We start from the raw sequence: 13,800 nt of genomic DNA on the forward strand, positions 1-13,800 counted from the left end.
TTAAAAAATTATTTCCTATTGCACTAGGTAAATATAAGCACATACAAATGTAAATTCTCTTTATAAGCTCTTTATACTTAAGATATACTAAATTTAGTAAAGACTTACCTGAAGATCAGATTCAATAAGAAAAATGCCCAATGCAATTACTGCATCTCTCCGTCTTTCATCTAGTTGGAAGATCCCATGGAAATCTACTGGACACATGCAAAGCAGCTTTTGGACCTAGAAAATTAAAATTTTTTAAATAGCTTCAAAAATATAATGCCACATTCAGACTAAGTGACTCTTATAGATGTTCTTATAGATGTTCATACCCAAATAAATCATTATTTTATTTCAATTAACAACTCATGGGAGGCAAGTACTGGTGACTCATGCCTGTAATCCTAGCTACTCAGAAGGTTGAGATCTGAGAATTGCAGTTCAAAGAGCCCCAGCAGGAAAGTTCACTGAGACTTGTATTTTCAAGTTACAACTCCAAAAGTGGAGTTGTGGCTCAAGTGGTACAGCACCAGCCTAAAGCAAAAAAGTTAAGAGGCAGCAGCCAGGCCCTGAGTTCAAACCCCAATACCATCACATACACACAAAAATCTGGAAGTGGAAGTTGGCTAAGCTGGAGTGTAAAACTCTAAGCAAAAGCAGAAGGCCCTAAGTTCAAGTCCTAGTACCCCTATAAAACAAAACAAATAAAACCAGTCAGTCAGTCATGGGTATGCAAGCCTGTAATCCCAATAATCTGGAAAGCAGAAAGAAGATCTGGGAAGATCTGGAGTTTGAGGCCAGCCCAGGCAAAAAAGTTCACTAGATTCCATCTCAACCAATAGCTGGACACATAGTATATACCTGTTAACCCTGGCAACATGAGTAAGCACAAATAGAAGGACTGAAGACCAGGCAAGGCATAAATCAAACAACCTTGGCTTAAGTGGTAGAATGCCTGCCTACCAACCTCAAGACTCTGAGTTCAATACCTAAAACTGCCAAAACAAAACAAAAAGCCAGGCAAGGTATGGTGGCTTTTAATATCAGACAAGTAGGAGATGGCACAGGAGAATTAATAGAAGCTACCCCAGGCTAAAGAAGCTATAAAACTATCTTAAAAATATAAAAATAACTTTTAAAAGAAAGTCTAGAGGCTGGGCACCGGCCTCAGGAGGCTGTGATCTGAGGATCTTGGTTCAAAGCCAGCCCAGGCAGGAAAGGCCATGAAACTCTTATCTCCAATAAACCACTCAGAAGTGGTCCTGTGGCTCAAGTGGTAGCACTAGCCTTGAGCTGAAGAGCTCAGGGACAGCCCAGGCTGAGTTCAAGCCCCACAACCCACAAAGGTCTAGAGGCATGGGTCAGGTGGTAGAGCACTTGCATAGCAAGTCCAAGACCCTGGGTTCAATCTGCGGTACTGAGAAGAAGAAAAAAACAGTTTTAAATCATTAAGAGCTGGGCATGGTTAGGCACACTTGGAATCTCAACACTTGGGAGGCACAGGCAGAAGGAACTCATGGTCAACCTAGACGACAAAGCAAGATTCTATCTCAAAAAAAAAAAAAAATCATAAAAAGGATATTCCCATTTGCTAAAACAATCATATACATGCCCCCAAAATATACACACTCTGAAGAGCATGGGCTGAGGGTTAAAATGATGTCCATAGAGAAGAGGTAAGGGTCAATGTTTAACACCTATGCTTTGATTTAAGGGCAGTATATGGAACGTTAAATGGGAGCTCTCACTCCCATACCTGTATCTATCTACAGTAAAATGGCTTCCTCAAAGGGCTCTTTTAAATACCAAATGGAGTATGGCTCAAGTAAAGCCTTTTAACTGCACCACATGTGGTAAGGACTTCCCAGCAATGTCTTTTGTTAATAGATATGCTGAAGCAGGTAATAAATTGGCAACTTATTGAACAATATTGAAATTTTTGTATTTTTCAGGGAGGGGTTAAGGGGTCCGGTCATGGGGCCTGAACTCTGGCCCTGGGCACTATCCCTCAGCTCTTCAGCTCAAGGCTAGCACTCTACCACTTGAGCCACAGTGCCACTTCCGGCTTTTTTATTTTTTCTGCTGATGTGGTACTGAGGAATTGAACCCAGGGCCTCAGGCATGAAAGGCAAGCGCTCTACCACTGAGCCACCTTCCCAGCCCTATATTATCTTTTTTATAAAAAGCAACAGCAAATTTCTAAAAGAAACTGAAAACTTGGACTTATATAAAAAGATGCAGCATAGGTTATACCAATCTTAAATATATCTAGGCCAGAAAAGCAAAGAAGTGAAAGAAACCTTTCAAGGCCTTGATCTTATGTCTGTAGCAGATTCAACAAAAAGTTATTCCCTGACACTCACATGATCAAGGTATCATGTTTTAACAGTATTTTGTACATTGCATGAATTTGCCCTGAAATTGCATTAATAAATTGCCAATGCCATTTTTTTTTTTTTGGTCGGTCATGGGACTTGAACTCTGGGCTTGGGCACTATCCCTGTGCTCTTCAGTTCAAGGCGAGCACTCTACCGCTTGAGCCACAGCACCACTTCCAGTTTTTCTGGTGGTTAATTGGAGATAAAAGTCTCACAGACTTTTCTGCCTGGGCTGGCTTTGAACAGTGATCCTTAGATCTCAGCCTCCTCAATAGGTAGGATTACAGGGGTGAGCCACCAGCGCTCAGTCGATGCCATTTTTAAAAGAGAACAATTTGCAACATAATAATAGTATTAAACAAATAAATTAAAAATAAATAAAAAAGAAAGCAAATTGCACTGGATGTGATATGTGCCTATCACATCAGCTACACAGGAAGGGTAAATTGCAGAATCATAGCCATGGAATGATCAGGCAAAAATATAAGACACTATTTTAAAAATTAAGCAAGGCGCCGGTCGCTGGTGGCTCACGCCTGTAATCCTAGCTACTCAGGAGGCTGAGATCTGAGGATCGCGGCTCAAAGCCAGCCCGGGCAGGAGAGACCGTGAGACTCCCATCTCCAATAAACCACCAGAAAACCGGAAGTGGCGCTGTGGCTCAAGTGGTAGAGCGCTCGCCTTGAGCTGAAGAGCTGAGGGACAGTGCCCAGGCCGAGTTCAAGCCCCACAACCGACAAAAAAATAAATAAATAAAAATAAAAAAATTAAGCAAGGCAGGCTGAGGATGTGTGGCTCAAATGGTAGTGTGCTTACCTGTTATGAGTTTAAACCCCACTACTAATTTTTTCAATCAAATTAAGAAAGCAAATTTCCTTTGTTAGTTTAAATCCCCCCCCCCTTTTTTTTTTGGTGCCAGTGCTTGGGTATGTACTCAGGGTCTCTCACTCTGGCCTCTTCACTCAAGGCTGATACGCTATCACTTCAGCCACATCTCCATTTGCAGCTTTTTGCTGGTTTATTAGAGATAAGGTCTCTCATATTTTTCTGCCTACACTGCCTTCTAACTACAAACCTCACATCTCAGTCTCCTGAGTAGCTAGGATTACAGGAATGAGTTACCAGTACCTGGCTGTTGGCTTAAATTTTAAAAAGACAAACACAAAAGAGATAACATATTTCATTTAAAATAAAAGCAACTTTAAAGAAGAAAAACAATATTCTTTGTCCTAACAAATTTCTTTCTAGGAATGACTATAAGCAAATAATTAGAAACTCAGGCAAAGAATACGTGGAAATACATTTACTGCTGTGTTGCATATATAAATTTAACAATTGGAATTATTCTTTCAACATTAAGAGAAAAAGCAGAATCACAACAGAATGAGTCAATGAGATTCATAATATATTGATTAGTCAACATCAATCTAAAAGGAAGAATTTTAAGCCCTACTAAAGTGTATCCTTTGCCCTGTCCTGGTCAATACTTTGCCAATATCCTGCTCCCACTCAGAACACACTATGCCACATATCTAGAAGGTGAAGATAATGTGCTGAGACAGCATGGAAACTCAAAGATGTCAAAACTGACACAACTGGGTCATTAAATATAGACAAGGTATAATTGTACAAAAAAGATAACTCAGCCAGGTGCCAGTGGTTCATGCCTGTAATCCTAGCTACTCAGGAGGCTGATATCTGAGGATCATGGTTCTAAGCTAGTCCAGGCAGGAAAGTCTATGAGACTCTTATCTCCAATAAATTACCAGAAAACCAGAAATGGTGCTGTAGCTCAACTGGTAGAGCGCTAACCTTGAGCTGAAGAGCTCAGGGACAGTGCCCAGGCCTAGAGTTCAAGCTCCATGACCAACAAAAACAAACAAACAAAAAACCCAACAACAAAAGTAAGTAAATAGCCAGCACCAGTGGCTCACACCTGTAGTCCTAACTACTTAGGAGGCTAAGATCTGAGGATCACATTCAAAGCCAGCCTGGGCAGGAAAGTCCATGAAACTCTTATTTCCAATAAACCAACAGAAAATGGGTAGTGGTGCTATAGCTCATGTGGTAGAGGACTGGCCTTGGGCTGAAGAGCTGAAGGACAGCACTCAGGCCCAGAGTTCAAGCCCCCTGACAGGCCCCCCCCCCAAAGTAAATAAATATAAGTGTATTTGTTTATATGTTTAGCTTATGGGAACATTAATGAGTTATCTTTGTTTGTTTGTCATGGGGCTTGAACACTAGGCCTAAGCACCGTCCCTCAGCTCTTCAGCTCAAGGCTAGTGCTCTACCACTTGAGCCATAGCACCCACTTCCAGCTTTTTCTGTGTATGTGGTGCTGAGGAATCAAGCCCCGGGCCTCATGAATGCAAGGCAAGCACTGAGCCACCTTTCCAGTCCCTATTTACTTATTTTTGAAATGAGGTCTCTTTTGTCCAGGCTTGTGTCTATCTCCTGGGGTCCAGGGATTCTTCCACTTCAACCTTGCAAATAGCTAGCAGTACAGATATATGCCACTGTGCCTGGACATATTAGAAAGGTAAATATTTTTGCTCTCAGTGCTTTTCTCTTGTTTCTAGAGATTTCTTTAGGGGCAGGATAAGAACCAAGCTTTGGTTTTTCTGACATATATAAACAAATCTAATATTGGGAACTTTGAACTGAGTGAAATGCAAATGGACTCTGGAGTTAGATATGGTATCCTATCATGTCTCTGACACAGACCAGTTGAATAACTAGCTAAGCCTCAGCTTCTCTGCCTACCAGCAGGTATTGGGTCAGAGGAGGTAATGTGACTGGCACAAAAGCACAAATACCAACTAGAGTTGGTATTACATCACATTTTTCATGCTAACTGCCCTTTGATAATGTCCTTCACATAGCTTATATGAGTGTCAAACAAGTGAATATGCTTTTGATTCATTCATTCTCTTTTTACTGGGCACATATGTCATGTGAGGCACTGTCCTTGGTACTATGGATGAAAAAGAACCAGGGCAGGTGAAAGAGGATCCCCTCTCCAGGACTGGGACATGGCCCAAGTGGTAGAGCACTTGCCTTCTATAAGTATCTGGAGGGGCTGGGAAGGTGGCTCAGTGGTAGAGCGCTTGCCTTGCATCCCTGAGGCCCTGGGTTCAATTCTTCAGCACCACATAAGCAAAAAGAAAAAAGCCGGAAGTGGCGCTGTGGCTCAAGTGGTAGAGCACTAGCCTTGAGCTGAAGAGCTGAGGGACAGCGCCCAGGCCCAGAGTTCAGGCTCCACGACCGGACCCAAAAAAAAAAAAAAAAAAGTAAAACAGTAAGTGTGCGGATTAATCCCCAGCAGCTATCTCATTTTAGATAGACCAGACAATATCAGAGGTATTTTCTATTGTAAATTCAACCAAGTAGAAATTAAAATAGTATAGCACTTTTCTGAATCCAATTCTATTTTTATTTTATTCAGTACATCTCAGCTATGACCTTTGGAACAAAAGCCAATAGCAGGAAAAATTGTTTATACCAGTTTTATTAAATGTCTTAGGGTTTTTGTTTAGTTTTAACTCAAATTAAACTGGTATTTTCAGTACAGAAAGAAAAAGAAAAAAGAAACGAAAAACCAGCCTCATATGGTGACTCATACCTATAATAATAGCACTCAGGAGGTTGAGACAGGAGGATCACAAGTTTGGTGCCAGCATGGATCAAAAACTATGGATAAGAGCCAGGCACCGGTGGCTCACATCTGTAATCCTAGTTACTCAGGAGGCTGAAATCTGAAGATCACGGTTCAAAGCCACCCCTCACAGGAAAATCCATGAGACTCTTATCTCCAATTAACCACCAGAAAAATGGAAGTGGCTCTGTAGCTCAGTGGCTCAGTGGTAGAGCAATTACTTTGAGCTTAAGAGCTCAAAGGGACAGTGCTCAGGCCCAGAGTTCAAGCCCCATGACTGACAAAAAAACCTCATGACTAACAAAAAAAAAAAAAAAAAACAATTTTAAAAAAACACCCTATGGATAAGTTCTGGTGCTTAGCAGGCAATAAGCCTGAGTTCAATCCTAAAAAACACGGGGCAGGGGGAGGGGGGGGAACGTGTGAGGGGAGTGGGGGATGGTGGGAACACCTACAGAGGTAAGCAGATAGTTGGCACTGAACAACATCACTGACTGGAAGGACAGATGAAACAATATTCAGATGAAATGATGTCTCATATATAGTAACTCTTTCTCAGGTGGTACAATCTAATGGGATTTTCAAAACTTATATAAACTGTACAGCTGCCGGGTGCTAGTGGTTCAAGCCTGTAATCCTACCTACTCAGGAGGCTGAGATCTGAGGATCACAGTTCAAAGCCAGCCCAGGCAGGAAAGACTGTGAGACTCCTATCTCCAATAAACCACTAGAAAACCGGAAGTGGCGCTGTAGCTCAAGTGGTAGAGCACTCGCCTTGAGCTGAAGAGCTGAGGGACAGTGCCCAGGCCCAGAGTTCAAGCCCCACGACCGACAAAAAAAACCCAAACAAAGAAACAAAAAAACTGTACAACTAACATATAACACAAGATTCCACTAGGACTATAGCTTAGTGTAGAATGCTTACTTGGCACGCAGAAAAGCCTCAGGTACAACCTTCAGCAACAAACACATATAAACACTACACATATGCACATGTGTGTATGTGTGTGTGCATGTACACACACACACACAATGATGAAGGGCCCTAAAAGACTGACACAAAGTCATGGTGTTGATGCAAAATGCCCTTGGAAACTGGGCTCTTAGGAGAAAAACATCAGAAGATATGATCCTGGGCTTTATGGAAGTTACCATACACCAGGTAAGACAGAACTAATTCTAACACTTACTAAGCTGTATCACCTACAAGGGACAGCTCTGTTAATCCACTTATTCCATACAATAGCTCCTTAGGTAGATATTACTCATCTCTGTTCTACAATGAATCAGACACTAAGGAGGTCAAAATCCTAATTAAAATAACACTACTGCTTGGTGCTGGTAGTTCATGCCACTTAGAAGGCTGAGATTTGAGGATAGCGGTCTAAAGCCTGGGCAGGAACATCCAGGAGACTTGCACCTCTAATTAATCAGCAAAAAGCTGGAAGTGAAGCTGTGAGTTAAGTGGTAGGGGGCTAGCCTTGAGCACAAAAGCTCAGGGACAGTGCCCAGGCCCTAAGTTCAAGCCCAATAACCAGCACAAACAACACACACACACACACACACACACACACACACACACAAAAAAAAAAAAAAAAAAAAAGCTGGGCACTGGTGGCTCACACCTGTAATCCTAGCTACTCAGGAGGCTGAGACCTGAGGATTACAGTTCAAAGCCAATCCAGGCAGGAAAGTCCGTGAGACTCTTATCTCCAATAAACCACTAGAAAACTGGAAGTGGCACTGACAAACAAACAAAAAACTCCACTATCTTTTTCAAAATGAAAGTAAAAATACCATTAAATTATTTTTTTCAGAATTAAATTCAAAAGTTACTTATTTTTAGGGGGCTATGGCTATAAAATATCACTGAGTTCAAAATCTGCTAGAAATAGATCAAGGTTATTGTTATTTATAAGAAGGATCCATAGGGCTGGGGGTGTGGCTCAAATGCACCTGACTAGCAAACACAGGCCCTGAGTTCAAACTCTAGCCAGAAGTGGCACTGTGGCTCACTAGCCTTGAGAACAGAGAGACTCAGGGATAGAGTCTAGGCCTTAGTTCAAGCCTCAGGACTGGCAAAACAACAACAACAACAAACTCCAGCATCACACACACATAAAGGGTTCTACCTGTGTTCAATAAGCCAACAAATCATAGGGAAACTACAAGAATACCTTATTTAGACTCCGATAAGAACTTGGGCTGGGAGCCTGTGGCTTATGCCTGTAATCCTAGCTACTATGAAGGCTTAGATCTGAGGAATATGGTTGAAAGCCAGTCCTGGCAGGAAAGTTTGTGAGATTCTTATCTCCAAGTAACCACCAAAAGGCCAGAAATGGAGCTGTAGCTCAAGTGGTAGAGTGTTAGCCTTGGGCAAAAAGCTCAGGGATAGCACCAATACCCTGACTTCAAGTCCCAGTCCTAGCACACACACAAAAAAGAACTGATCATACTTTGACCCAAGATATAGGTATCTCCATTAAGGAGAGGCTAAACCAAGGAGCCCTCAGAAGTCTGGATGACTAAGCAGAAAACCAAGAGTATGTAGGTCAAAATAAAGCCACAATAGTAGCATTAACAAAGCTCACAAATTACACAACTTTTTAAGAGTATAGCTTTTGTTACTTAAAACCTCTGGGAATCCTTAAAAAAAAATCCAATCCATTGAGAACTAAAAACTAAGCTTTAAGAATTAGAGGGGCTGGGAAGTTGGCTCAGTGGTAGAGCACTTGCTTTGCATGCCTGAGGCCCTGGGTTCGATTCCTCAGCACCACATAAACAGAAAAAAAAAAAGCCAGAAGTGGTGCTATAGCTCAAGTGGTAGAGCGCTAGCCTTGAGCTGAAGAGCTGAAGAACAGCATCCAGGCCCAGAGTTCAGACCCCATGACTGACAAAAAAAAAAGAAAAAAATAATAAAGTAATTAATAGGAAAAAGTAAAACCCAGTAAGTAGTACTAGGCTTGGTATCTCACATATTCTAGGATTAGAGTGACAGGAACATGTAAATACAACAATGGCATGAAGAGGGGCAAAGGTAGAGAAGGTATGTCATTAGATGTCTCAAGTGCCACTAAAAGTATGACACAGTTACCTTAATTACCAATATCTGAGCTCAAATGCCACCAGGTCTAGTCTAGCAAGATGAGCCTTCCCCAGGCTAAACCTATCTGTTCTAAGCCTCTGACAGTCCTGACACTTCTCTGAAAAAAAAAAAAGAAAAAGAAAAAGATGGGAGAGGTTAGTTTTTCAACATTTATTTACCCCTTAAATCTCTTTGCTATCTCAAAAGGGTGCTCAAAAATTTCTTTAAAGAATTTTTCCCCAGGCTGGGAAGGTGGCTCAGTGGTAGAGCGCTTGCCTTGCATGCATGAGGCCCTGGGTTCGATTCCTCAGCACCATATAAGCAAAAAGAAAAAAGCTGGAAGTGGCGCTGTGGCTCAAGTGGTAGAGCGCTAGCCTTGAGCTGAAGAGCTGAGGGACAGCGCCCAGGCCCAGAGTTCAGGCCCCACGACCGGACCCAAAAAAAAAAAAAAAAAAAAAAGAATTGTTCCCCTAGGAATGCTAAGAGTTTCTTGTCAATAGTTTAAAGGCATTATGCAGCCATTAGAAATGACAAAATAATGGCATTTGCAGGGAAATGGATGGAGCTAGAAGGAATCATGTTGAGCGAGGTAAGCCAAGAACGAAGAGACAAATGGTACATGGTCTCCCTGATAAGTGGATGCTAAATCCAAAAGGTTAGGTGATACGACAAAACTAACAGGACTTAAGAAACAAAGAACTCCCGCTCATCTGGTTGAACCACTACTAAATATCCCCATGCTGCTGATCACAAACATGGTATATAACATGTGAACACTGTTATATATTACAGACTGTGGTAGACAATTTGCTCCAGGGAAGTTAGAATGAACTTGTGACTTTGAAATTATGTAATCATTTAATCACAATCAAAAAAAAAAGAACCTCGGGGAAGGGAGGGAGGGAGGGGATGGTAGGGGGAAAACAATGGAGGGGGTAACAATGTTCAAGAGGAAGTGTACTCATTACCTCACTCATGTAACTGTAACCCTCTGTATAGTAGCTTTACAATAAAATAAAATTTAAAAAAAATAGTTTAAAGGCAGAGAATGTAATAAGCAGACATATAGTATATGACTAAATACTAACACTGATCCCTATTCACAGCCATGTTGTCAAGATCCTAGATGAAGATGAGAGGAATTCACATATATTTCATGAGATTGGTCACCTACAGAAGCCTCCTGCAAAAATAACTTGTCTTGGAAGTCTCTAAGAATACTATGATAGATATAGTTGTACTCTGGGCTAAATTTTATTACACTGGAGAAACAGATGCATGGACTTCATTATATTCTCTCTATTTTATAAGGGTAAACAATTTTCTTCCTTACAACAACAGCAAAAAAAAAGGCAATAATACATGTGCAATGTTTGTGTTCAGGAAGTTTATGAAAGACTCAAAATAAAAGATTTTTATTGAGGTATAGTTACATAGGTACCATTCCAGGTTCCCAGAAGGAAAGTAGGTGTTTTGCACAATTTAGGCACAGTGAACCATGCTTATCAGAGAATGGAAGGAAACGTTCAAGTACCAAGTTCCCAGATGCTGGTTATGGGCCAATCTTGCAAGCAAGTCCTTATAAAAGACAGTAGCCTCTGTCCTGTTCAATTAACTTTTCTTTTTTTTTTTTTTTCCTCAGTCATGGAGCCTGAACTCTGGGCCTGGGCACTGTCCCTCAGTTCTTCAGCTCAAGCCTAGCACTCTACCACTTGAGCCACAGTGCCACTTCCAGCTTTTTCTACTTATGTGGTCCAGAGCCTCCTGCATGCAAGGCATGCACTCTACCACTGAGCCACCTTCCCAGCCCCAATTAACTTTTCTGCACATGAGTGATGATAAATATTGCCAGTCAGATCAAATACTTTCCAAAGTATGTGGTGTTAGGGAGCTACCAACATAAGGCAGCATTAACTAATTGGAAAACAGATTGCCATCATTTTAAATTTATTTTTATTGTTATTATAAAGGTGATGTACAAAGGGTTTATAGTTACATAAGTCAGATAAAGAGTACATTTCCCTTTTTTTTTTTTTTTTGGTGGGTCATGGGGCTTTAACTCTGGGCCTGGGAACTGTCCCTCAGCTCAGCTCTTCAGTTCAAGGCTAGCACTCTACCACTTGAGCCATAGTGCCCACTTCCAGTTTTTTGTTTATGTGGTACTGAGGAGTTGAACCCAGGGCCTCATGCATGTGAGGCAAGCACCCTACCACTGAGCCACCTTCCCAGCCCACATTTCCTTTTTTTCGTGTGTGCCAGTCCGGAGATTTGAACAAAGGGCCCAGGCACTGTCTCTGAGCTTCCTTTGCTCAAGGCTAACACTCTACCATTTGAGCCATAGCACAACTTCTGGCTTTTTCTGTTTATGTGGAATGGAATGGAACCCAGGGCTTTGTGCATGATAGGCAAGCACTCTACCACTAAGTCACATTCACAGCCCAAGATTACATTTCTTTTTGGACAATGTCACCCCTGCCCTTCTTCTTTCCCAGTTTTTTCATAGCAATCTTGATAAGATACAAAGCTAACTGTGTTGCAATTACAAAATCATGTGTGTGTGTTCTGGAAATTGAATGTAAGAGCTCTACTTAGGACATACTACCACTGAGCTACACTCAGAGCTCCCATAATGCTCTGAGTGGTAAACAATGCAAAACTAGCAAACTCAATGTGCACTTTTCAGAGTTACTGAGTAAGAAAGAAAGGTTACTTAACCACTACTTGAGCTGCAGGATCTACTTCTTAAAGATCCTCCAATTCCTGGTATTCTCTTCTCCCTGAATCTAACAATAAAACTTTTGATATACTTGTTGGTCTTATGCTAGGAAAAGAATGTGCCAGCTAGATGGAATGGGTCTGAGTTAATAAACCAGCATTGTTATCCATTATTAGCCACTCTTCTCTAATTAGAGATCAGAGTCTCTCAGTTTTGTCTGCTGGGGGCTGGCTTGGAACCCAGAGCCTCAGATCTCAGCCATCTGAGTATCTAAGTACCTGGATATATATTTAGATACATAGTCTCTATGTACTGCTGGGGCTGGCCAGAAACTCCTAGGGTCAGGCTTCCTCTTGCCTCAGTAGCTGGACTGCATGTTCAGGCCAAAGTGTACAGAATGTATTCCCTCTTAATTAAAAGTCAGGTTGGCATCAGTCTCCCAGCACTTGTTCACCATGCAAGTGAGTGATAAAAATCAAGTTTGAAAATACACAAGGCCAAACAAAGTTACTCTGCCAAAGTGCCTAAAACATCTTTGCTGCTTTCCTTATCCCCAGGGCACAAAACCAGTCCCAACTGCTTGCAGACAGGTCTGTAGTCATTGCTGCTCCTGACACATCGAAAAAGAGTCTCTTTCCATTCCGGAAAGTTGAGTGGACAAACCACCCTACTTATTTAGTACTAACACTGGTGAGAAAAGAAGCGGATATTTATTGCTTACCCACACTACCTAGCACTGGACCAGACACTTTATAGTTGAACTCATTTAATCAAGAACCATTCCTGGTGCCCTGGGTGGCCCCTGCCTGGAATCCCTAACTACTCAGGAGGCTGAGATCCAAGGACTGAGGCGGTTCAAAACTAGCAGAATCAGAGAAGTCCATGAGATTCATCTCCAATTAAAATCAGAAGTGGAGCTATGGATCCAGTGGTAGAGCACTAGCCTTGTGCAAAAAAAAGAAATAAAAAAGGTTGAGAGGCCCTGAGTTCAAACCCTAGGAATCAACACACACACACACACACACACACACACACACACACGTCGCCACGTTTTACAGACAAATGGAAGCTCTGAGAGTTAACTTTTCCAGGAGAATGCACAAAAAGACCAAATTACATACGTATCACCCTATATTCGTGTTCTTTCCACGATCCCAGGCACACCTTAGAGTAACCTTTCACCTTCTATCATAATAAGAATTCCTCTGGCACCAAGCTCTCTCTTTTGAAGCAATTCCGGCTTCAATTCTCTGCCCACTGACAGTTCACCATTTCATCACGCCACTATGCCTTCCCCAAATACACATTTTACCCAACCTAACGCCCCCAACCTCGGAGGCTAATACTGCGTAGTCAGAAAGCAGTTTCAGATACAGTGCTCCATCTGCCCTTCATCACAAGCCAGTGAAGAGGGGCAAAGCAGGCAAAAGCACCCCTACTGACACGAGAAAAACATCTCCCCAAGATCACTTGGTGAATCCCAGAGCAACTGGAACCAGAGTCCCAGATTTGGACCCTACGGTCCTGGTCTCATCCCACTGCTTCTCACAGTGTTCAAATTCCAGACACCGCCTCAGCCAGGTCACAAGATGCCCCCAGCCTGTAACTCAGCACCACACACACACGCACGAGCCTCCGCTCCTCGCAGACTCCTCCACTGAGGAGTCCCACTCGTCTCAAGCTGCTCGCGACTTCCCGACTCCCAAGGTCCCGTCGCGCCTACGCTTCACCTCTCCAGATCCCGCCTCCTGTCAGCCTGCGGCCGAAACAGCCGAGGTTACCTTCTCCAAGGATGCAGGTCTCTGCACGGCCAGGGAGCGGGCCAGTGAAAGGACTGTGTTGAAATAGAACCCCCGCGAGGCGCTGGGCCCAGAGTTGGTGCCGGAGCCGCTACCACTTCCCCGGGCCGCGGTAGCCGCCATCGTAGTGGGCGCCACGGCGATGCCCGCCGGCTCTCCACACCCGGCCTGCGAGCGCCCAA

General features: G+C 42.6%; 1 protein-coding gene across 1 annotated transcript in view; it reads right to left on the reverse strand.

Moving 5' to 3' along the window:
• The window catches only part of Pi4ka (phosphatidylinositol 4-kinase alpha), a 136,809-nt gene extending 123,014 nt beyond the window's left edge, over positions 1-13,795 (reverse strand). Inside the window, exons 1-2 of the mRNA XM_042666171.1 lie at positions 13,601-13,795; positions 109-225 (exon numbers count right to left, since the gene is read on the reverse strand). Coding sequence (XP_042522105.1) covers positions 109-225; positions 13,601-13,741 — 258 coding nt within the window. The 5' untranslated portion in view covers positions 13,742-13,795. The remainder of the gene's footprint in view (positions 1-108; positions 226-13,600) is intronic.
• Between the last annotated feature and the right edge of the window lie 5 nt (positions 13,796-13,800).

Source organism: Dipodomys spectabilis, unplaced genomic scaffold (genome assembly GCF_019054845.1).
Source record: "Dipodomys spectabilis isolate Male_0828 unplaced genomic scaffold, ASM1905484v1 ptg000363l, whole genome shotgun sequence".
NCBI classification, from domain to species: Eukaryota; Metazoa; Chordata; class Mammalia; order Rodentia; family Heteromyidae; genus Dipodomys; species Dipodomys spectabilis.